At 42.0% G+C, this 26,219-nt stretch overlaps 1 protein-coding gene across 1 annotated transcript in view; it reads right to left on the bottom strand.

Annotated features, from left to right (window-relative positions):
• The window catches only part of SSU72 (SSU72 homolog, RNA polymerase II CTD phosphatase), a 47,776-nt gene that overhangs the window by 13,675 nt on the left and 7,882 nt on the right, over nt 1-26,219 (bottom strand). The window contains exon 2 of the mRNA XM_042478181.1: nt 12,617-12,760. Coding sequence (XP_042334115.1) covers nt 12,617-12,760 — 144 coding nt within the window. The remainder of the gene's footprint in view (nt 1-12,616; nt 12,761-26,219) is intronic.

Here is a 26,219-nt window from a genome sequence, read left to right as displayed (position 1 = left end):
TCCATTATCCCTACACTTCCATTGCTATCACCATCATTCTGCTAAGTAGATGTAAGTTGACAGCAGACAAAGAGCAGATAATAATCAACGTGGGTTTTTTAAAAATAAAAATTATTCTAAAACTTGTGTATTTACTTACATTTTTTAAATGCTTCAGCTATTTTAAGATGTTTTCCCACTCTAAAAATGGCCTGTTTGGAATGAAATCTGGATTTCACATAGTCTTCTCAACTCTTACACCTGAACTGATGATCTTCAATTCAGGAAGGGACCTTCAGTTCCTTTGTAGTAGAAGAACCGTAGTGAAATGTGCTCCCACAGATACGTGGTGAAAGCATCTCTTCCAGCCACCTGGTAGTAAATGCACTGTTATTGTTGATTACTGTCAAAGCTGGCTTTGACTAATGGTGACTTTATTGATGAGATGAGAGCCAGAGTGGCATAGCGGTTTGAGCCTTGGGCTACAACTCTGGAGATCAGGGTTCGATTCCCTGCTTGGCCAAGGAAACCCACTGGGTGACCGTGGGTGAGACACACATACTCAGCCCCAGAAAGCCCCATTATAGGTACCATAGGGTCGCCATAAGTGGGAAAGGACAATGGCACAATAACAACAATCAATGAGACACTCCCAAGACACTCTGTTATTAATAGCTATGCTAAGGGGTCTTGGAAACTCACAATACATTATGTACTTCCGTTAAAGTTTTATACAGGGAGGACTGGGTCTACACATAAAAAGGGTCATGTATCGGTATATGTCTGGTTAAAAAGCTATTGATTTTTATAACTACCGCAACCAATTAGTATGCACCTTTTGCTGGAAAAGTATCCAAATAACACATATAAATATAAACTGCTGGTTTAATTTGCTTGCATTTAAATGCACCCATCCACATAAGGTGTACAGGCTTCTCCAAATTGAAGGCCTCATTCCCACTTACCTCTTGATATACCTAGCAAAGGTTAAGTGTGAAAAATTCTTAAACCCTTAGGGAAATGAACCTGTAAAAAAGGTTTATAGAGTACCAAGACATAACAAGGAATGTCACAGATCAGAAATTTGCTTGACAAGTGGGGATGGGATCCTTTGTAAGAAGCCCTATGTAATCTGCCTCTCTTTCTCAATGTTTGTTGTTAAGTTAGCCTCAGATCCAAAGGAGGGGAAAGACAGCCAAGAACAGCAGAGACTGCTCCTTCCACTTGGAACTGGGGGCCAGGCAACCTGTAAGGACAAGACCTTGGAAAAGCTAAGCTTTCAGAATCCACAAAACAGCATGGTCAAGCTCTAGAAGGGTCAATGGACCAAATCTTGATGGGAGGAGCAGGTCTTTCTAACAGCAGAAATTGCCACTGATCCTCAGATGCAGTTGTCCACAGGCTGGCACAAGCAGACCTTCCCAAGGTGCTAGGTCTCCGCAGCTGGACACCTATGACACCACTAAATCATCACTACCACTACTTTTAACTGGACAGTATCCTTGCAATACAGCAAATGTGGGGACTACATGGCACACCAGATGTCACTGGACTAAAGGTCCCATCAGCTATTTAGGACAGCCAATGGAATCTGGGAGTCAAAGCTCAGCCTCTGGAGGTTCTTCACCCCTGCAATACAAAAGAGCCTGAGAATTATGTTTCCTATACTCCCAGGATGCATATACACTGTAGAGGTAATCCAGTTTGACATAACTTTGATGGACAAGGCTCCATCCTACAGAATTCTGGGATTTGTAGTTTTATGCAGCACCAGCACTCTTTGGCAAAGAAGGCTAAAGACTCTGTAGAACAACAAATCCCAGGATTTCATAGGATGGAGCTACATACTTAATGTGGCACCAAACTGCATTATTTCTACAGTGTAGGTGCACCTTACATCTTCAGAAGCAAGGGGTACAAGACAGGGAGTCACAGTTTTCAGACTATACACATGACTGCTGCCAAGAACAGATAGCCTCATTTTATGACCCTTTTAATTTGCTCACTTACTGTCCCCACTTTAAAATTATGCCTAAAACATCCATTCACATTCACTTCTCATTCATTCCTGCTAATTCTTTTTCTTTCTCTCCTGACCCATCTATCCCCCCTGTATTAAAAACTAGTGTTCTTGTGGTAGGGAGCCTGCTCATTACTCCATAAAGCAACTTTCCTCTATCTAGTGCCCACAAGATACTTCTGACATCAACTCCCAGCATCTACCATCATCAGTCATGTTGGCTGGGTGTGATGGGAGTTGCAGCTCATGACAGCTAGAAGATAGCAGACTGAGGAAGGCTCCAAGAAAACATTAGATTATGCCAATTCCTTACATTCCATACCTTTAGCTTGTGTAGGGGGAGAGGCAGATATGACCTTCAAGATCTGGATTCTCCCTGGACTTGGACATGTTACTTTTTGGGAACAGAATTCTCCAAGCCTGCATCCCAATAACCATCCTAGCCGGGCAATTTGGGGAGCTGTATTCTCCCCCACCCCTGAAAATTTAAAGCTTAGGGTTCTGAATAGGTAGGAAGCAAATTACCCCAAACCCAAACCTCCTAAATGGTGGCCTCACACCATCACTTTATGCTCCACAGTGGATCCCACCAGTAGTCTCCCTACAAGTACAATATGCAAGGAATGCAATCTCACATTATAGGAAGATTACAGTTCTTGCCACTTCTAATCCTTCTAAAATGACTGCTCCCTCATCCAGTCCTTTTTGTGCTCCTTTCTTGGCCTTTCAAGCTTTCTGCCCTCACTGAATCTTAATACACATTACCCTAGACAAGAGGCAGGGAACTTTTGCCCTCCAGAAATATCCACTGACATCTCTTATCAGACCTATCTAGTGTGCTCTATGCAATTGTTGTGGTGTGCCTTCAAGATGTTTCTGACTTACTGTGACCCTAAGGCAAGCCTATCACAGGGTAATCTTGTTATTATTATTATTATTATTATTATTATTATTATTATTATTATTAAACTTTATTTATATAGCGCTGTAAATTTACACAGCACTGTACATAAAATCATTTAATTAGACGGTTCCCTGCCTCCATGCTTACAATCTAAGAAGACACGACACAAAAGGAGAAGGGAATGGTTGAGGGGAAGGGGATTAGGTCCAGCATTCTTCTCTCCCTCTGAGGCCTGGACCATGGCAGATGGACAGATGGAGGGATCTGTATCTTAAGGACAGGACTGATGGCGTTTGCCCACCCTCTCTCCCCCTCAGAGGCCAGGATGGAGTTGGATGCCTTTGGGGAGGGCGCCGTTCCTTTAAGGGAGGCCTGATGGGATTGGCCTACCAACAGTTTTTATCCCCTGCCTCCCGCTGAGGCTGAGAGAGTGTGACTTGCTTAAGGTCTCCCAGTGGGGTTCTATGGCCAAGCAGAGATTCAAATTGTGGTCTCCAGAGTTGTAGTCTAATGCTCAAACCACTACACCATGCTGCCCTATGCTGGCATCGAAATATGGATGAAAAAAAATCCCCACCAGAACTAAGCACAACCTCCTGCAAAACTGGTCTCCTGGTCAACTAAAACTCCCAGAATCGTTGTCTACCATGGTCAGTCAAGTTTTGGTTTCAGATGGCAAGTCTCTAGGGTCCCTTCATGAGACAAGGGGAAGGGACTTGACAGGGAATGGTCACACATCGTTTTTGTTACGTTTTAGCATACCTAATGCATGCGTTAATTTTTATATTTACATCATGACTGGATATGAGAAGTGAGGCTTCTATCACCAGCAACTAGGTTAGCATCCAAAAAAACAAAATACAAAGGAGGAAGGCCTATAAGGACTCCTATCTAAGCAATACATGCCCTCAAAGAGGGCAGTAAAACAACTTTGATCTTATTTTCCCCTACACTAGTCCAACTATCTGCAGAGATCCTACTTGTGTGTCTCTGCTTTTGAATCCTGTTTTACTACCAACATAGGGCCTATACAGACAGGCCAAAATAAAGCTGCTTTGGGTCACTTTGGGGGTATGCTGTTAAATGATGGTGCCAGAAGCTGCACCAAAGCTGAACTCTAGTCCTTAGGACTGGAGCGTGGCTTTGGCACAGCTTTTGGCCTCTTAGGACGCATGCATCATTTAAACAGCATACCTCCAAAGTGACTCGAAGCAGCATTTTTGGCCTGTCTGTACAGGCTCATAGTTCCCTTGTTTCAAGTCTCCCTTGCCAAATTAATTAAGACTGGTATGGGGCCATTGTGTGCATATTGCATTATCTTACTTTAATCATTTTTAACAAGCTTCCTTCTTTTTTGTGCAATGTGTGTTTTGTTGTACACCACTCGTGTGTTTTCCTTAAAGGGACAACTCAGTAATATTGCAAGGGATTTTTTTTTAAAAAGTATGGCCTGTTACAGACTGGCAAAATAAAGCTGCTTCGGGTCTGTTTTGGAGGTATGCTATTTAAATGATGCATACATCCTAAGAATCCAGAAGCTGAACCAAAAGCTGCACTCCGGTGCTTAGGAATAGAGTGTGGCTTTGGTGCGAACTCCGGACTCTTGGGACCCATGCATCATTTAAATAGCATACCTCCAAAGAGACCCGAAGCAGCTTTATTTTGCCAGTCTGTAACAGGCCTATAACTGGATTTAGTAACTGTCTTTTGCCCCACATAACCCAGATCAGGAGGCAAACTGAAAAACACAGAACCCAGAATCTTGATGCAGTTTAGCAACTGAACTGAGTGACTAATTACATTCTTGGTTTGAATTCCAACTCATGAAACTCTGTGTAGGTGTGCCTAAAGAACAGAGGGTACTGCCTCAAGACTGAATTTAGACCACTGACCCATCGACGTCAGTAATGTCTACCCCAGCTTTCTCTAATCTGCTGCCTACTAATGATGCTGCCCATGCTTCCACTGGCTTGGGAGCTAGCTGTAGACAACAGACCCCAGCAGGTTGGGGGTGGGCTGGTCTACACCAAGAGTGAAGAACCTCATTCAACACAAGGCTCAGTTCAATTTCAGAGGTTATCATAGGCCACACTGCAGTGGTAGGCAATAATAATAATAATAATAATAATAATAATAATAATAATAATAATCTTATTTATAGCCTGCCCACCCGAGGAATAGGCAAGGCAAATACAAAACCGGCATGGCTCTCTAGGGAAGCCCAAAGAGCCAGATTCAGTGTCAGGCCCTGTGGCTTCACAACTTGGTCTATGCTTACAAGGGACAACTCTCCAAGGTTTTAGAATGGGGAAGGGGCTTCCCAGCCTTGCATAGAGATACCACGGATTGAACCCAGGACCTTTTCCATGCAAAGCAAACATTTTACCACTGAGATACGTGGTAAAATAGATTTCCCTATTTCCTTGATTACTTAAGCAAATTACTTCCCAAGCCTCTTTCCTGTCACCATATGCAGCAGGGGAATAATGGTTATCAAGACTGCAAGTTAATGCAAAGATTGGAAAAATTACTTTTGGACTCCCAAAATCCCTCAACCTGGGGGATATTGGAAGTTTAAATAATAACATTCAAAAGTTATATTTTAAATGGCATGTTATTAAGTACTGTATGAATATCCATTCATTGGGGTTGCATCCAGCACACAGGGCAACTTCTATTTGGTTTCTTTTCTTGTACAGACTGGATGTGGTAACAAAACAGACCAGTCAGCAGGGATACTAAAATGAGCACAAGAAAAAGGGCTTTTGCCATGTTGAGCTGTCCATTTGAGCCAACTCCCTTGCACTTTCATCCATGCACATGGGACTTTAATCATATGATGGCTTTGTTTTTAAGTTAGATAGTTAGTACTACACTTGATCTTAGCCAAACGGCCGAGAAGCGATGGTTAGTAAAATCCCAACCACAGCTCACCTTAATCCTAGGAAATGCCTGCGATTTTGCAACCATTTATATTCCATATTTTAAAACAAATACATCATGTTTCATGATCATCAGCTTCTTTTAGCTAAGTGGCTCATGAAGCACATCAAATGGAAATTGTAGATTCTCTGAAAACATGGGAATTGATGGAAAGCTTCTGACTGAACTGTGCAGGACAGTTGTAAGTGCTGGGAACTATGTTAAAAGTATAATTAGTTGTGGTACATGACTAAAAAGGAAGTGAAAAATAAAGTGTCAAAGATAGATTCTATGATTCTTTGCCTTGTAACAAAGTCCATAAAAGTTTAAATTTGCACTCACAATGGCATCTTTAATATCTCAAAAGGAACCCATTATTTTTACAACAGACAAGCATATTTAAATGAAGATTAACTGTTTAAAAAAACCAATATTTTCCAAACATAATTTACAAATTCTGATGGCCTGAGCCCACATTCCTTCCAGAAGAGATACTACATCCCCTTAGTTATACATGATAGGTCCCCTCCACTGACTGGCTGATGCTATGCTTATGCAATTAAGCATTATTTACAATGGTTATTTGATAAGAAACCATCATGTATTTATAAAAGGTTTGAGTGAACAGAGTACAGAACTGACTCTGATGTATTAACTTTAATCAATGCTGTTCCCTTATGTATGAAAGTCTGGGTCTTAGCCCAGTAAACTGCTGCCAGTATTTAGCTTCCAACGAAAGGTCATCTTCCTAAGCCTCAGCACTTCTGATCTAAAACCTATTCATTGTGTCTAAGAACACACACATAGGAGGAATCCTGCTGGCTACCCCCAATTAGAGTAGCTCCACTAAATCAACTGTTGAATGGTGATTCAATGCATAGATAAATCAGTGTGATTCAGTGGGTCAAGTCTAATCAGAAGAAACAAGAAGATTTAGATCAGTTGCCTTGTACAATCCTGTCCTCCCATTTGTGTTTGTTATATGAAAATGCTTCATGTTGTTGTTGTTCTGTGCCATCTACTACTTTCCAGTCCAAGGCCAGTATTCTGACTACTCAAGACTGGCAGTAGCTCTTGGGGTCTTTTCAAGTCTGGCTTTCTGAGACCCTTTTATAAGATAGGAGACCTGGCATATCTAACATGCAATGTGTGCACTATCACTGAACTATGGCCACTCTTTTTTCTCTGAGGCACATGTATAGAAGCATCCCAAAATGGGGCAGTAACAAAGTAGCCCTGCATGTCTCTTCTCAACACACATGATCTTCAATTTACCCCAAACCCTGATACAGGTTAATCTCCTCCCATCCCTTACTCCACTTCTTTATAAAAAGGAAAAAGGGTTTTGCACAGCCCTTGCCATTCTAAGCAGATTTTTACCTTGAGTTCCTCGGTGTTCATCACTGTAGCACCTTTTGCCTGGCTGGGAAAGCTGCTTCTTGGACTGACTGAAGGGGATGAGGTGGGAGGGGAATGGGGAGCCACAAATATTTGCAGTGTACCTGGCTTCCATACACTAATAGTAGGAAAACCCCTCCTGGTGCTAAACAAAACAGAAAGCTACTACTACACCCCCATACCATGGAGGTGCTGCCATGAAGAGTTTGCATATAATAAAAAGGAACTACTCTTTCAGACACTGAAGACTAGGAAAGGCCCTCATTTACCTGAAAGCAAGCCACACTAGGAGGCTTGGCAAACAAAATCTATAGCTGTGTTGGTGAACCTATGGCACACATGCCAGAGATAGCATACGTAGCCATTTTTCATGGCATGTGGCATGCACCTGTTCCTTCTCCTTCCCAGCCATCCTGGGTCTTCAGCTGTCTCTGGAGAAGGTGTGGGGGGAGGAAGAAGAACAGGCATGTGCCTGGACCTCCAATGTCCCGGGCCTACAGCTGCTTTCGGAGAAGCATCCAAAGGCCAGGGAGGTCAGGGGAAGAAATCCCAGCCTGGGAGTCCTGCTCCAGGGGCAGAATTCCTACACTTGGAGGGTGGGAGTCCCACCCCTGGCACTAGGTAACACCTGATGCCAGAAAGCCTTTTAGTTTGGGCACTCGGTTCCTAAAAGGTTCACCATCACTGACCTATAGCTTTGGAAGAATGACTTCTTCCAGGGTACCCCAAGCCACATACCATCATAAAGACAGAGCTCTTTCATCATCCATATTCCCATTTTTAAAGCAGAACTCCCCAGTGGGCCAATCCTTTGTCCCTCCCTGTACAGCTCTTAACAGCTGTTTTATTAGAAAGCAAAACCAATTTTCTCTTTAAAACCCCATAGATTTGAACCAGTCCACCTAACTCTGCAGTGGGGTCAGTTATTTACAGCCAGTGTAGGAACACTCTTGGCAGGGACATAGCCAGGATTTTGGGAAGGGTCCAGACTAAGTGCCACCATTATAATAGGGCTTGGGTGCGGCAGCACACACCATTCATTTTATCAAACGGAAGGGGGGATCTGGACCCCAAAGACCCCCCACCTTGGCTACATCCCTGCTCTTGTCTGTAAGCCATTGAAGACCTGAATTCTAAGCATGAGGTTGGCGCCTCAAGGATCATCTAGTGCCTTTTCCACTTACTGCCCTGAACCACGACTGGTACATTTTCCCCCTTATAAGAAAGGAGTGCTTGGTGGCAATAGTTATGCCTCTCTATAACAAGGATGAATTAAAAATAAGCAACTCCAAAAGTGGACAAGGGACCAAAGGATTTTTTTAATTGAATTAAGTTTCTCAGTACAACAATAATTTAACAAGAAAGAAGCATCGCAGATCCTACGGAAATACAACCAACCCTTTTAAAATAGACTCCCAGTACCACTGGGATGATGGCCATATCAGGCTAGAGAAGTGGGAAGAGAACAACCAGGCCATATATGAATGGTATGAACAGGTAGTAGTCCTCTCTTTGTGGTTTTTATGTGCCAGTTCTCACCAAGATGATAAAATTATCTAGTACTATATGTATCACTTTAGGCTGTTGGTGGAGGTTCATGTGATAGAACACTTTCCCAACATTTCCCCCTATAGATATGTTTGTGGCCAAGGAAAGGATTTTTTATCTCACCTTCTGCAGGAAACACTTTGTGAGTAGCATGTTTTTAAAACATGAAGAGGACAGACTAAAGCAGTTTCTCTAAGCTGATGCACTAGATGTTTCACTAGAAGTGGTCAGACAGCATGTTAGAGGATTATAGAAGCAGTGGTCCAATACAACTGGAGGGCATCAGTTTAGGGAAGGATAGTCATAAATACTTGGACCAATGAAGGCGGGACATGATATTCACGTTGTGGAGAAAGCAGGCAAGAAAAATATTTCTGTCTTCAGACATGACTAGATCTATGAAGCCATGTAGCCCCACCTTCTGCAGAAGACAGAAAGGTAAAACAGACTAAAGCATTTTTCTTCAACAACACATATTTTGAGATTTCGTTGTTGTTTTTTAGGTTAGCAGACGTGAAAGCAGCCAATGACCCATATGGTTTTAAAGAGAAACTGAACAAATTTACATAGTCTATAAGAGCAACTGGATAAATCTCCCTTCCTTAAAGGAAGGAAACCTTAAGTATTAAGATGCATACCTGTGAATATCAGGTGATGAGGATGAAAGGTAGGAAAGACTTGTTTGCTTTAAGCTCTTTGCATGGGAGTATCCTGTTGACGTCTGGTCAGCTACTAAACTGAACAAAATGTTGTCCTTGACTCTTGGTATCAGCCAGGAAGGCTCCTCTTAAATTCCTATATTTCATCAAGTAAACCTCATACATACACATGGAACCACTTGCAGTCTGAAGTAGAACAGCCAGACAAAGGTTTATCATACCTCAGTGAGAGAGACTGGAGAGGCAAGCTCTGTATTTCAAGAGCTACAGACTCCAGGTTCATCCTCAGGCAGCCCCTTAGAGAACAGAGACACCCAAACATAAAAACCTAAAGAGGTATGTGCCGGCAATTGTGTACGGTATAGAAAACCTGAATAAAATTAAAAACAACACTAATGGGAGCAGTAAACTCTCAGATTATTTTCCCACTAGTAACACAAACAAATCGCATTCAACAAACCGAGTCATGGGTTTCCCCAACCCCACAAGCACCCGAGAGTCATTTTAAGACAGCCTTTCCTAATCTGATGCGCTTCAGTAAGGCTTTCACATAGTTGTTTATCCAACAGACATCTGGAGGGCACCAGAATGAAAAAGGCTGTTTTAAGAGCTAAACAAGGCAAACTGAGGATAAGATCATTATTCTTACTAATCTGTTGGGTAGTTGGATATCCCTGGATTCCCCAAGGCAGTCCGGGGCAGTTTTATTCTAATTTTTAATAACCAGTTGCATGGAACATTATATGTTTGATGACACTGGGTTGAAAATTGCATGGGCCATCTGGAATGTAAGCAGTGTTGCCCTTCCAAGCCCTCCCACTTCCCCTCTACACTCCAGAGAAAAGGAAATGGTAGGGTATCTCTGGTGACTGCTCAAGTAGGGCATCCTTTCCAGACACAACATCCTGGCTGTTATCGGCATCAAATGGACAAGGAGTGGGGTGGAGGATGCAAAGCATTAAATTCCACTTTTTGAAAGATCTGGGCTAGAAGACTCCTATTACAGTGGGCCCTCCCCTAATGCGGGGATCCATTCCAGATCCTTCTGCATAAGGGAAAATCAGCGTATGCTGGAGCTCCATTGGAAGTAATGGGGCTTGCCCCCATGGTGCAGTGGCGCAGCGGCATGTGCACATCCCATTAGTTCTTCCGGGGCACGTGAAGGGCTCTTCTGGCGCGGCTTTCAGCATATGCTGAATGCTTGTGTATGGCACATCCGCGTAAAACGCAGGCGCACTGTATCAAGATTCTAGTACCTCTATAGCGTAAGCTTATGGCTTATTCAAGCCTCTTCGTTTTTCAGGTCTATGCGTTTTCACTGATTTTAGAAGTAGGCCAGGGTCACACTGATCTCTCTTGCCATCCATAGAACAAGTAGATTACTATACTACACTCTTATAGTGCTGCTATTCCACTTTAACTGCTTGTGGTCTCTTCCAACTCTGTTACTCTTTGGTTCTATGAGGGGAATTTACAATTCTCAGCCAGAGTGCTCTTAGGCCTCAATGAACTACAAGCCTCAGAATGCAATAGGAGGCAGCCAGAGCAGTAAAAATGGAATAGCAGCACTATAAGAGTGCGGTGTGGTAATATGACAAGTGCGTCTTCAGAAGCACTACACCCTTGTTCCCCTTGCACTAACTCCTTGAAAGGAATGAGGGTTTTGTTTGTTTAAATATGATTACGTTTTGCAAAAAATCATAAAGTTTAAAAAGAAGAAAAGCAAACCCAGGATATGATGGATCCCAGAGACTGGATATGTGCTTGAAAGTATACCTAGTTTAGAGGCTACAACTGATGAAGGGTGTATGAACCGAAGTCAAGGTTTTCAGAAGGACATATCTGCATTTTAGCTTCTCCGAAAGGGTGATGAAAACTAAACACTTTTTTCCTTCAGTCAAGACACATGCTGATCTAGTTACCTCTTACCTGCTTCCTTGACTGAACTACCTAGCACTGTGTGGTAGTCCATAGCCTGCCCAATGTAAAGAACCATCTTTGTGCTGTTAAAAAATAGCGCAGGAGCAATTAAAATGAATGAAGATGTCAGAAACCGCTAAGTGTTTCTAGATGTGTTTGCACCACCACAGTACTGTTGCAATTACTGTGAGAAGTGCCCCCTCCACCCATCCTAGAGATTTGGACCTCAAATGGGTACTATATTCTAAATCCATCTGTTATATAGGAAAAATTGCTACACCTGAGCAACTTTGCAGGACATCTGCATCAAATAAAGCTGTTCTAGGATATAATGTTGCTACTCCTGTGAAGAACAAAGCCTTTTTGGCACTACTAGGAGAAGGGGAAAACATACTGCCTCTTTTAAAGCAATTCTCACTATACTGTAAGGCAGTATGATTTCTCTAGTAGTAAAAGTCTTTAGCACTTGTCCAGCTACCCTACTGTTACAGGGAGTTTGGAGGGCCATGTTAATTTATTCATGGAGGGCTGGGTACAGCAAAACATGCAAATATGGATTGGAAACAGAAAAGGGAGATGGGAATGGAGTTCGAGGAAAGAGAGGAAAGAAAGGGGACTGCAAAGTACTGTTGTAGGGAAGCCACTACATATTAGATGCAGAGTGACATGTGAAGGCATTGACATTATTTACCACCACCACCACTATAGGCTTGCTGTTCCATATGAATTTAGATGCAAACCTCACAACAGCTGGAAGAAAAATAATTTTTCCAACAGCAATATATTTTTGTGAGCTACAATGGGGGGAAAAACAGCACAGGTCAGCGCATACAGCTGTCTGAACATTTCCTACACCAACAATGCTGGAAGGAAAATGTCAGAGTCAGGAATTGCATACTGTACTGAATCAAAGCTTTGGTTATAGGCCCATTGTGATTTTATGACTACAGACTCATTACAAGTGGAGCTATTATTCTGGGGGCCTCCTGGTTATCTAGAGCATGGAATTGCAATCACATCCCAAGCAAGCACCAAGTGTCAACCTGTCTAACAATCCTGAGGCATGCACCGCTAGCCAAAGGAGGGGAAAGCCATTATATGGATGTGTTTAATAACCCTTCCATCGTGTGACGCACCCGCCTAGAACTGGCAACATCAAGACCTTGCCCCAGTCAAGTAGCAGCATGTTCCTTATGGAAACAGGTGAAGAACACCTTTCAGGAAAGGGAACAATGGGGTTTTGAAAAAGGCATTCCGCAGGGATACAGTTCCTTGTCTTTCCTAAGCAGGTCATTGTACATCTGATCGTATGTTGTTTTGAAATCGTAAACATTTGGCTTGTCCGGAGCTGGTCCTGGCAGTTTTACATGAGTCCCAGTACCAAAGGATCGAACGCTGAAACCACGCTTACTGAAAGACACAAAAAAGAGAAAGAGAAAGAGAGGTTCATTAGTTTGCAATGAAGGTTTACATACTGCGGAAGCGGGAAATGTTCACATTACATAATAAGGACGAAGAAGAAAGTGTACATATGACAGTAATACCAATTACGCAACCCCCAGACTAACAAATATTTCTAAGGCGATTGTCTGAATCAAAGCTTCCAAAGCTACTACTGGAAGTAGTAGAAAGAGATGTAGTAAACTGTTCTGGTTATTAATGCTACAACTTTTACTTCTTAACTTTATCCCAAAACTCACTTTTTGACTTGCAGTGGTAAAAGCAAACCAGAATAAGAAATCTACTTGAAAGCAAGAAAAAAATGGCAAGAGGCAAAATCTTGTTAGCTCCCCTCATAGTTATTTTTCAATACTCTAATTTCAAGTCTCTCAGAAGATTGCCAGTTTTTTTCAATACTCTAATTTCAAGTCTCTCAGAAGATTGCCAGTTTTAAAGTGTTCATCAATTAAGCCATTAGCAATTTTGACCCTCAAAGACAGTCTCTCTTGAGTATCTGCATTTGCCATTTCAGAAAGAATAGATATAAAGTCAGCTGTACAATGAACAAAAGGCACTATGTTCAGTTCATTTTTCTCTTCTTCCCATGAAGTAATGGCATACTGAATGGCAAAAATTTTTGACACTGAATACCTTTCTACTATTGATTAGGAAGAGTTTCTGAAAGCATGGCTACAAGGGAAACACTGCTGGCCACAAGAGCTTGGAAATTTCTAAGATACAGATATATATATTTTAAAAACTAATTTCTTACTATTTATGTAGCTACATCCAGTTTATATATATATATTATCCTTACCTTCTATTAGAATATTTACTAAAGCCTTTTCTCCCAAGAGAAATTGCCATTAAATGGCATATAAATCAGATTAGAGCTTGATTTTTGGTCAACTTCCCAGTGATCTCCCTGTTACCATTGTTGCTGTTATACTGAAGCTGTCAAATACAACTGTCTGTATTCTTTGCACAGCTCTAGCCAAATCCTGTTGCCTCTAAAATATCTTGAGACCACAGTACTGCAGCCTTTGCAAACACTGAAGTGGCAATCCAAGATCCAATTGCCAACGTGGAGGCTTCATGTGCCCTACGCTTATCTGGGTCTCTAAGTGCTGTATCTCCTTCTTTAAGAGCTACAGCATGAGAAGTTAACATAAAAGGAAACTTAAGATACTTCATTTCACATTTTTATAGGTGTAAAGCCTCTGTCCATATGCCAAAAGCCTCTTAGTGTTCAGTGGAGACAACCACTCCAAGGGTATTAATTATTTGAACATTACTAGCAATGGTAACTCTTCACCTCAGTTTTATATGGGATGGGTATTGTGGTTTTAATGTTTGTAATGTTATATTGTTTTTAGCTGATGTTTTTATTGTTTTATGGCACTATGTTTTTAGAATTGTTATTGTGAGCCACCTGGGAGAAAGGCAGGCTAGAAATTGAATGAATGAATGAATGAAAGAAACCTTTTGGTTGCTACTTTACTGTTTCTACTCCCTCTGCCTTTATCCTCTTTTGTCTCATCCTGAACATCAACTAACTAAAATTTGGTCAACACTTTTGAGTATTTGCTTGAACTTTTCCATATCAAACACCTATTTATTTATTTCTCCGTCCCACGCTCTGCTGGATCATTCTCCATACTCATCTTCTTGTCAGGTAATTCATTGTCTAAATCTGATACTAACTCCTCTGTCTCCAAATGCATAGATTTGAGTGCACTTTCCCTACATTCTGCTTTGGTCTTTCTAAAACTTTTGAATCATTGCCCTTTCGTTCTTACACCCTTTTCCTTATTATAACTATTGCTTGCATCTGATTGACTAAAATCACTGGACAGGAAATGGATTAAATTTAATCCTTGCCTATTTAATAAATTAATTTGATTAAACCTATTCAATAAATTTCCATCGTTTAAATTCATTAATAATCCTTCCAATCCTGAAAGGACTGCTATTTGTGTCTGTGGCCCCATACAGACAGGCTAAAATAAAGCTGCTTTGGGTCACTTTGGAGGTATGCTGTTTAAATGATGCATGTGTCCCAAGAGCCCAGAAGCTGCGCCAAAGCTGCACTCCAGTTCTTGGGACTGGATCGTGGATTTGACGCAGCATCCGGACTCTTAGAATGCATGCATCATTTAAACAGCATACCTCCTAAGTGACCTGAAGCAGCTTTATTTTGGACTGTCTGTATGGGGCCTGTATTATATTATTTAATCCTTCATTTATTCGCTCCCTTATTAATTCTTACAGATTTGCCTGAGAATTACTTGCTGAGGATGAAGGCTGTTGTGACTGATCGTCCGTCACTATCTGTTGTAACTGAAAAAATTAGGTCGAAATTCCTTCAACTGCCTCTATTCTGTCACTTCATACTGGTTTTGATTGCTTTACTTTGTTAATGCAGAGCTGCCATTCAAAACTCTTGGTGATGAATCAGAGAAACCTTGAGCTGACATCCCAGACTGGTTGCTTGGTAATGTTGCCTTACTCTGCCTTGCCCACGGTGAAAGAATACCCATTTTCTCTTCCTCTTCTAATATTCGTTTACATTTTTCGGTGTTTTCAGTCTATTAAAAATTCCTATCGTTCTAATGTGGAAGGTTTGTTAAGTATGTGTAGCTGGCTTGGCAGGAAAGATATACTGTATGCTGGAGTGTGAGGGATAACCCCTATGTCTGTGCATTGCTCCTATAGACCATCCAGAGAATGCTGAATCAACTTGCCAGCTAGATACAGTTAAAAAAAAAATACATATACAGAAACACATGGAGGTAGGGGAGACATGAAGCAGTGTGAATGCCAGTGTTAAGCAGTATTTATTACATATTTGCTACAACAGACAAGTCTTTGCAGAGAGGCACTCACATATCCATTTGACAGAAGCAAGCACCTGCTACCATCTGGATGGACACCATGCACAAAATCTTGACAAGTCTCAGAGTCACTGCATTTCCCCCAAGCAGACAAGAAACAGAAGAATTCCTTCCTGAGCATCAGGACTGTCAATGTTCTTACCTTCTATGTCACACATGAGTAATGTAAGACCATATACAGTAGGCCCTTCTTATACAGTGGTACCTCGGGATACGAAATACCCAGGTTACGAAATTTTCGGGATACGAAAAAATCCCATAGGGAATCATTGTTTCGGGTTACGAATGTTTTTTCGGGTTACGAAAAAACTTTTGGTGCTTTTTTCGGCTTTTTCGCACGGAATCGCGGCTTTTCCCCATTAGCGCCTATGGCAATTCGGCTTACGAAGGCTTTTCGGGTTACGAAAGCGGCCGCGTTACGAATTAATTTCGTAACCCGAGGCACCACTGTACACTGATTTTTTATACACGGATTCAAGAACCCAGAGTTTGAAAATGATAAAAAAAGTATAAATTTCAAATATCAAACCTTGATTTTCCATTTTTTATAGGGGACAGCATTTTGGTATGTCATTATATTTAATGGGACTCAAGCATACATGGATTTTGTTATCCACGGGGGATCTTGCAACCAAACCCCAGTGTATAACAAGGATCCACTGTATGTCTGTTTGCTAGTGGCCACCCAGATTGCTCTAGGAAGCTCACCTGAAGTCACCACACATGGCCATGAAACCTGTTTTAGAAGTCACCAGTCTATCTTGCAAAAGCAAGTTGTTCATGTTAACTATGCACTGTTTTTTTCTTTTTGTGTTTTGCTAAGGTGTTCCATTATCAGCTCTGCAAGACTGCAATCTGTACCCACTATGCTGGGAGTAAGCCTCAAGGAACTCAACAATACTTATTTCTGAATAGATATAGGAGCGTAATATGAAATACTGCCAGTTGTTACCAAGCACCATACGTAAGTGTGCCATACGTGGCTTAAGCCACCATAAGGAGAATGGAACATGGGCCTATGGTGCACTCGCTGCACCAGATGCGGGAACGCTCCCCCACTGAAACTAATGGGGTTTGAGCTTACACGTCTTCCCTCATACGCCGGGGGGGGATGTCCGGAACGGATCCCACATATGGGGAGGGCCCACTGTACTATGTACATGGTTGTTTGCCTTTACAAGACACCACAATAATGCATTATTCTTCAACCTGTGCAAGCACTTCCATTTAGGCCTGCCTAAATTATTCTGTAGTTATGCAAAGGGGGGGATGTACACTGAGACATGAATGGCTTGTACTCTGTCCACTTACAACTTTACACCATATCCTCAAAGGCTTTGTTGGTATACACACACACACAGTTATATATGGAACCCAAGGACCAGAAAGTTGGCTTTTAAAGTAACACACAACACACATTCTCCAAATCCTAAATATCACATTATGCGTAATCCATGTTCTTACATAATCAGACATGACCATTAACAGAATGTGCAATATCCACAACTATCTGTTTGGCTATATTTCAGAAGCATAATTTCCCTAAATATTCAAGTTTGTATGCTGATTGTAGGGGAGAAACAACATATGAACCTGCTTACACAAAAAGCCTAGCACTGCCTATGGGGTACAGTAGCTTTGTAAGGCTTCATGTACACCCTCAAACCCTTTTAACTGGAGATACCAGCCCACAAATTTGATATAACATGTGTTTGGGTAGTCTACTTCCTAGACCATGAGTAGAGAATTAGCACCTATGACCTGGGTCACTAAAATTTTCCAGGCATCAAACTGCACTGCAGCAGTCCATTGCAGTGCGCAAGACACTAACTTAGGAATCTGTACATGAGAATCAAAATGATTAAACATAAGCAGCCTAAAGTTTAGCCAATGAAATATCACAAGCTCTTAAGCACCAGTTTTAGATTCTTTATGAGAGATACTGGCCCCATGTAACTTTAACCCAAAAACCTAAAACACAAAAACAATAGAGAGAAGTTGCACTACTGTAGCAGCCTCCAAAACAGAACATGAATGAGTGCCTCGGGGTGCTTTCCATTATTACTTTTTCCATAATTGGCTTTCCTTTCTTTCTTTCTTTGCTAACCATGTGAAGTGGGGAGATGCAGGAAGCATTAAGACAAACCTGCCACCTCTCAGCTTGAGGCTGATGAATATATGTGGTATTGCACATTATAAAGACAAACAGGCACAAGCAAACTAATACAACCTTATTGGTGTGTGGGGGAGTTAATGCACATTTTAAAAAAGTACTATATTACTATTAATTCAGTACTGATTATACCACACTGGCTCTCACTTCTTATAGATAGCCCACATAAATTTAAGAGACAACGATCTACAAGTTAACAAAGCTTTGTCACACTTAAGATTATTTCCTTCAATTCTTTTCAATTTTTTTCTTTTCACCCACAAACACACAGCAATACACTATTGCTTCATACACTGAGAATACCAAACAAGGGAACATTGTGTCTCACTCCATATATAAATTATGGGGCTAATTATAGACTATGAAGGATGAGTCAGGCTTCACTGAGAATAGCTGCAGATAGACCACTGCTTTGACAACTAAAAACTCACAAATAGTTAAATTTATCTGACAGCACTTCATCTTTGGCATTACACTTTAAGTGCCAACTATAAGAATAAGGGGCTGTTCACTAGTACCACTTGATGTAGTAAATCTGCTGATACCACATACCAAAGGAAATCCCCCCAAGATGTTTGTATTGTGTATGTAACTTAAGTCACCTACTGCCTTATGATGATGATCTCACGAATATCGTATGTTTCTCTTACTCAACAGGTGGTTTTTGCCAGTTTTTTCGTCTAACATAAAGCATACAGGACCTCATGTTCGTTGGTAGTTCCCCATCCAAGTACAGTTGGCCCTTCATATCCTCAGATTCTTGATCCATGGATTCAACCACCCAAGACTTTAAAATATTCATTCATACACACACACACACACACACACACACACACATTGCATCCCTACTTTATGTGGAGGATCCGTTCCAGACTCCCCCACGTAAAGCAAATCCTGTGTATGCTTGAGCCCCATTTAAATGAATGAGGCTCATGCACGCGGCAGCACACTTGCGCCATAGGTGTGTGCCCCATTCGCACCGCCCCTTCTCCCTACGCGGTTTTTAGCAAGCATACCCACGCATGACACGGACGCACTGTATACACATATATGTACATATATATTCCAAAAAGCAAACCTTGGTTTTGTTATTTTATATAGGGGACACCATTTCACGATGCCATTGTATTTAATGAAACTTGAGAATCCATAGATTTGGTTATCCTCAGGGGCTCTGGAACCAAACTCTAGTGGATATCAAGGGCCCACTGTACTAACCAGGACTGATGCGGCTTTGCTCCCAGGTGCAGGTGGGATGTGGAGCCTTTAAAGTATTTACAACCACAAGAATCCTTTATGACTGGCTATGCTGGCTAGGGCTTTCAGGAACAGAAGTCTGAAACACCTGGAATATAAAAGGTCTCCCACCTCTGAGTTAAACACATTGAAAGATGTACAGAGGATCCATGACTGCAGAATCAAACATTTCATTGGGAATCAACAAGGTGGTTGTTTGCCTCTTAATACACTAAAGCAGTGGTTCTCAACCATTGGTCCTCCAGATGCTTTGGACTTCCGTTCCCAGAATTCCTGAGCACTGGCCACACTGGCTGGATCTCCTGGAAGCTGAAGTCCAAAATGTCTGGGGGTTCGAAGGTTGAGAACCACCGCACTAAAGAGATAATCTGATCTTTGAAGCTAAACAGGGTCAGCCCTTGGATGGGAGACTGGCAACTAATACTAGGTACTGTAGGATGTATTTCAGAGGACAAAACTGGCAAAACCACCCCTGAGTATTCCTTGCCTTAAAAAATCCTATGACACTTGTGGGATTACCATAAGTCAAATAATTACGCACGCTTGCCTTTTGGAAGGCCACTAATCCTCAACAAAGGCATTTATAGTTGACCATATACATTCATGACCAGTGTGAAACCTTAATGCACTACCTCCCTTTTGGACTTTCCAGGCACTAGCTACATAGGAGAGAAAACTCATGTCTTCAAACAGAGGTCTGTCGTATGGGAAATGCAAACCGGAAAGCACAATTATAAGCATACCCCACTCCAAAATTCTGTTTCCTTCTCTATTACACATTCTTAGCCTACCTCTGAAAAACCATCCAGCTCTGTTCCTGCAAGCTATATTTACAGGCTTAAGGCTCTGCCACTGTCACATCTACTTTGGTCCTATGAGTGTGTGTGTGTGTGTGTGTGTGTGTGAATGTCACGCCTCATTTTGCTGCTTCATTTCAGAATGGATAACCCCTTCTCCTGCAACAGAGTGCTGAATGATCCAGATTAAATAGCACCCTTTGAGCTCCTCTTCCAGAGGAAACAAGGGCTTGAATTGTCTTCCGTCTAAGCAGCAGAAATTCTCCACATCTGTAAGCCACCATAAAGTGCTGCAATCATAGAAGTGAGGCAAACATTTGGTTACTTCATATGCATGTTGAGCAGCTTAAAACAGGCACTTTTACATGCAACTAACTGAGTTAACTTTTTGTGTTCCAGCCAGGAGAGGCTTTTCTGGCTTTCTGTGCACTCAGCCGGGAGGCAGGTAGGAAGCTGTTGTTCCTAATGGTGGCATGGCCACGCTACCTTTGGGAACAACACAGACTTGCCATCCATGGATGCTTAAATCCACATATACTGAGGTTTGAGTGTAAACTATACACATAAATTAAGGGAAGATTTGGGGGGCGAACTTTGGGATATTCATATGACTCACAGTTATGTTGAGGTTAAAATATAGGGACATGTAACAAAGGATATAAAAGATGAAGCAAAGGAAAAAGATGCCAAAGAACTTAGAAAATCCCAGCGGGTGTAATTGTGCTCACCAATTTGCCTGATTTTAACCCAGAAAAGTTGACAAACATATACAAATGTGTTATACAAATCCTTTAAAGCTCAATTCTCCTCAGCAATCCTTTGAGAGGAAGCACCAAAGAGCTGCCACCGCTGCTATTTTCCTCCCTAGGCATTCAAAAAGATCAGAAACAGTGCTGAAGAGTAGGCTGGGTTGGTGCTTCTTTTAGCTGCTCCAGGGATAGACTAATTCTTTTGCCACTCTATTCCGGGAAGAGGACAGAACTGAGGAAGGCAAGGAAACAGGAAAAAGCAGGAGCAAGCCAAAATAAGGAAGGGGAGGAAGTGGCCACAAACAACTGAATATAAGGCAAGCAAGCTTAATACCCCCCCAACCTCCCTTATAGGAGAACAGAAAAGAAGGGTCTGTTGGTGGTGGAGTACATTTTCCTTCTTCCAACGACAGGATTAAATGAATACTACTCACACTGCTGCTCCTTTCTCTGACTGAACTACCCTTTTCTTTCAGAGGGTGGGTTAGGAGCAAGCACAAAAGTGAGGGGGGTGTTCTAGTGCAGCACGTAAAGAGGGAAGAAAAGTGTATGTTGGTGTTAAGGGAACATACCGGACAGAGTGTTTATGGTATTTAGACAGCATGCATGCCAAGGAAGACAAAACACTTCCCCGAACTGCTTTTTTGATAACTTCCAATGATTCCCCATTCGATAAAGATGTTAGGATATAAGAAACGCAATTTAGGGAGATCTCTTGGAAGAGCGGAAGCCACAATACTGAAAAAGATTTTCAGTAGCCTCACTCATCCATAGCCATAACAGACAAGGCAATGTTGTGGCTCCTTATTTATGGTCTGAGCTGCTGCGAACAGTAACAGCAGATAGAGTTAGGATTGGCATTTGGGCTTGGAACTCACTGGACAATCTTGGTCAGATACTATGGCCTGTTACAGACTGCCAAAATAAAGCTGCTTCAGGTCTCTTTGGAGGTATGCTATTTAAATGACGCATGGGTCCTAAGAGTCCAGAGGTTGCGCCAAAGCCACACTCCATTCCTAAGCACTGGAGTGCAACTTTGGTGCAGCTTTCGGATTCTTAGGGTGCATGCATCATTTAAACAGCATACCTCCAAAGAGACCCCAAGCAGCTTTATTTTGGTAGTCTGTAACAGGCCAGTGTCTCAGCCGTATTCATCACCTGCAGTTATCCTAAGAAAGGGCTAAGCAACCTGTTGATTTCTATACCTTTTGGTTTATAACTCCCATAATCTCCTTGTATTGGCATCCTGGTAACCTTACAGGAAGGTTAGCACAGAAAAACTAAAACCAGTCCATCAAGCATCTGACAAAATAAGCCACTGCCTAGTAAAGTAAAGCAAACAATTTGGGAGATAGGACACTACTTCAGCAATTGTGTATTTAAATGAGAACTTGTATAATTTAATACCTGTGTTGAAAAGCGTAGCCATAAAAACAAACTGTTCACATTCATTCAGACTGAAGACTGACTTATAAAAATCTTTTCACAGCATATCTTGTGTCATCTGCTTTACAAGGCTTGCAACTCTGGGATATGATTCATCACATACAAAGTTCTACATTTCACTTAGAATGTACCAGAATGTACAGAAGATTCTTTATATGAAGACTTGCTTCCAATAGTTATCTCAGACATAGAGCTGATGAGATAATATCCATTAAATTGAGAATCATAGAATCCTAGAGTTGGAAGAGACCGCAAGGGCCATCCAGTCCAACCCCATTCTGCCATGCAGGAACTCTCAATCAAAGCATCCCCGAAGATGGCCATCCAGCCTCTGCTTATAGACCTCCAAAAAAGGGGACTCCACTACTGAGGACGAGTGTTTCACTGTCAAACAGCCCTTAGTATCAGTATGGCGGAATACAGACTGCCCAACAAGGGCGGTCTATCTGCACCTTGTTTTGCAGCGCAAGGGAGCCACAGCGGACAAACCGTGTGGCTCCCTCACTCAGCAAGAACCGTTAAAAAGTGGGTTCTTCTTGTGGCGCGTTTGTGACGCCGCAATGCACCAATGGCGCACTTGCGGTGTCACAATGACGCTGGGTTGTGCAGACAATAAGCACCCGTCGCATCAAAATGGCAGTGCCCATGTGTACAGGGTGCCGCCATTTTGACGCCCCCATCATGTGCTAGGGGTGAGGCCAGTATGGGCCCTCAGCAAACCCATAGCATGTGACAGGGGCGCTGCAAAGGCCCGTCTGTAGAATCTCTTTTCCTGTAGTTTGCATCCATTGTTCCGTGTTCTAGTCTCTGGAGCAGCAAAAAACAAGCTTGCTCCATCCTCAACGTGACACCTCTTCAAATACTTAATGCTGGAGTAGGACTTCTGGAGACCAGGTGTGATTCTTTGTTTGGCCATGGAAACCTGCTGGGTGACCGTGGGCAAGTCATGCTCTCTCAACCTCAGAGGAAGACATTAGCAAACCCCTTCTGAATAAATCTTGCCAAGAAAAGCCCATCGTAGGTTTGACTTTAGCCTGCCATAAATTGGAATCAACTTGAAGGAACACAGCAAGTCAGTAAGGGCTGGGCTAATTCATTACAACAACCTTTTCATTAACAAGCAATAAAGAAATCCATGCTGGCAAGGGAACCAACTACAGTGGTGCCTCGGGTTACGAAATTAATTCGTAACGCGGCCGCTTTCGTAACCCGAAAAGCCTTCGTAAGCCGAATTGCCATAGGCGCTAATGGGGAAAAGCCGCGATTCCGTGCGAAAAAGCCGAAAAAAGCACCAAAAGTTTTTTCGTAACCCGAAAAAACATTCGTAACCCGAAACAATAATTCCCTATGGGATTTTTTCGTATCCCGAAAATTTCGTAACCTGGGTATTTCGTATCCCGAGGTACCACTGTAGTGACTAGTAGTGAAGGAACTGATATTCCTTCACTCTATCAGCAGGTCTCTTGGTGTCTGTGCTTTTCATTAAGGAAGCCACTTCCCACAGTAGATATAAAAAGTGAGCAGGTGGACAAAGGAGCAATAAAGCAATCCATGCCTCTTCTGCTAGTCAGGAGTGGGATTGTATGGCCCTCCAGATGATGCTGAAAAACAATTTCCTGTACACCCCATCAATGGCTCTGCTGGTTAGGACTGCTGGAAGTTGCAATTGAGCAGCATCTGGAGGGCCACATACTTCCCCACTTGTTAGAAGACCAAATAATTTACTAGCCTGCTAAGGCAACTAATACCTGCATTTCTATGTCCTCCTCCACAACCAGCAATGAAATATGCTCTACTAGTCTCTTAACAGATTCATTTTTAAATTGGCTGCATTAAATGCTAAAGTATCACACTCACTAAGACAATAAAATGAAACATGAAAAAGTTACATCTCTATAATGATAATGGGAAATAGCAATAGTGTGTAAGCTAATTGCCCCCAACAAGCTGGGTCCTCATTTTACCAACCTCCAAAAGGATGAAAGGCTTGCAGTATATTAAAAGTTTCTGCTTCATTCTGATACCTTTAATCCATCTCCACGTCTGGGTTATTATAACCCAAACTACCACAGTACACAAATCAGAGGGTTATGGTTAACAATAATCACCAAGCTGTGGACTGCAAACCCACTTCAAACCCTGATCTGAAGATTAATACTAGCACACTGTGGACAAAGGACATCTAGCCAAGTTCATATCCCTGAATAGGGTTCCATTCTACACTGAAGAATTAACGGTTTGACACCGCTTTAACTGCCAGAGCTCAATGGTATGGAATTCTGAGGTTTATAGTTTTGTGAGATATTTAGCCTTCTCTGTCAGAGAGTCTGGTGCCACAACAAACTACAAATCCCAGGGTTCCATAAGATATAGCCAAGGAAGTTAAAACAGTGGTAAACTGCATTAATTCTGCAGTGTGGCAGCAGCCTATCATGCTCGCTGGATATTGCTGGCCAGACACCTCACTCTAAGGGATGAGTGTAATAGATGCAACCCTTAGTCCATCTTGGTCACTTGAAGAAAAGGTGAGATAAACTCTTCCCAATTCAGATTCAAAGCAAGATAGCATTACACCAAGCCTGGAAATGGAAAACATATAAGTCTGCAACATCACTGACACTCAGTAGTATAGCGGTTTTAGTGCTGGACTTGGACTGCAGGAAACCAGGTTCAAATCTCTGCTCAACCCTGGAAACCCACTGAGTGACTTTGTGCAAGTTCTACTCCCTCAGTTTCAGAGCAAGCCAATGGCAAACTCCCTCTGAACAGATTTGGAACTCCTTGATAGGTTTACCTTAGGGTTGCCATAAATTGGAAACAACCTGAAGGCACACAACACACATACACACAATCCAGGGGTACCAGGCTGAACCTCTCTGGAACTTTGGAACCACAACTCCCATCAGAGCACAGTATCACTCCTCTAAACCAGAATACATATCTGAACCAGGATTGTGGAAAGCAGTTTAGCAACTTGCTGGTGCGTATATGTGCCTTCAAACTGCCTGTCAACAAACGGTGACACCATGGATTTAATAAGATTTTCTTAGGCATGCAATACTCAAGAGGCGGTTTTACCAGTTCCCTCTTCTGAAATATAGCTGATAGCACCTGGTATTCGTTGGCAGTCTTCCATCCAAGTACTAACCATGGCTGACTCAGATTAGCTTCCAAGATCAGATGGATTCAGGTGCCCTGTGGGTAATTTACTGCATAAGTATAAGCCAGTCACTATCTCTTAGCCTGTAACTGTAAAAAAAGTAGGGAAAAGCCATGTATGCTGCCATGAATTCAATAGAGAAAAGTCCAGACTCTATTAAATAAACTTGTATTTGCCCTTAATGGTTCTTAGTTTTATAGCAGGGGGGAGAAAAGTTGACCACATGCAGCCCAACCCCACCTTTTTAAAATCTTCCTTTTAATTTTTTTTAAGGTTAAAAATCCCCCCCCCCCAATTTATAAATATCGTCATAGAAAAACCTTAGAATATGGCTGTTTGCTTAGGACTTTATCACTCGGGGTAAATTGGGCAAAATCAGGTGTTTAAACAACAAGTATCCCAGGCAAAACGTGAATTTACAATTAAGATTTTCAGATGACATCACTCTTAAAGAGGTAATAAAGAGGCAATAAACAGGTTTAAAGTCTGGTTATTGTATTTTAAACACTGTACGCTGCAGCCATTCTTCCATTAGGCGCTACAAGAAAACAATATATACATTTTCCTCCTAAGCTATCAAACATAATCAACTGCATGGAATTAACCCAAGTCTGGTATGTAGTTCCTACCAGTTCGAACACATTGCTGTGAAACTGTGAAATGTGCTTCCAAAACGCAAGAAGTATAGCCAGGACTAGCTTGGATTATGTGTAACAGATCTGTGTGGAATCATTCTTTTGATAGCAGAAAAAAGAAGAAAGGAACACCATGCTTCTCATTATTTGTAGTGTAGACGCACCCTATGACAGCAATCATATGAACATTTACTTGGGGAAGACATCCAAATGATAGGACCTGTGGCCAAACTAAGTTGGATAGCCCCAGGTTGGGAAGCCCTTCTGCCAAGCCACTTGATGAAAAGGGCTGTCTCTTTTATTAACCTGCTAAGAAAT

The sequence above is a fragment of the Sceloporus undulatus genome, chromosome 7 (assembly GCF_019175285.1).
Source record: "Sceloporus undulatus isolate JIND9_A2432 ecotype Alabama chromosome 7, SceUnd_v1.1, whole genome shotgun sequence".
Lineage (NCBI taxonomy): Eukaryota > Metazoa > Chordata > Lepidosauria > Squamata > Phrynosomatidae > Sceloporus > Sceloporus undulatus.
Note: the sequence above shows the minus strand (reverse complement) of the source record. Positions and strands in the feature narration are given on the sequence as shown.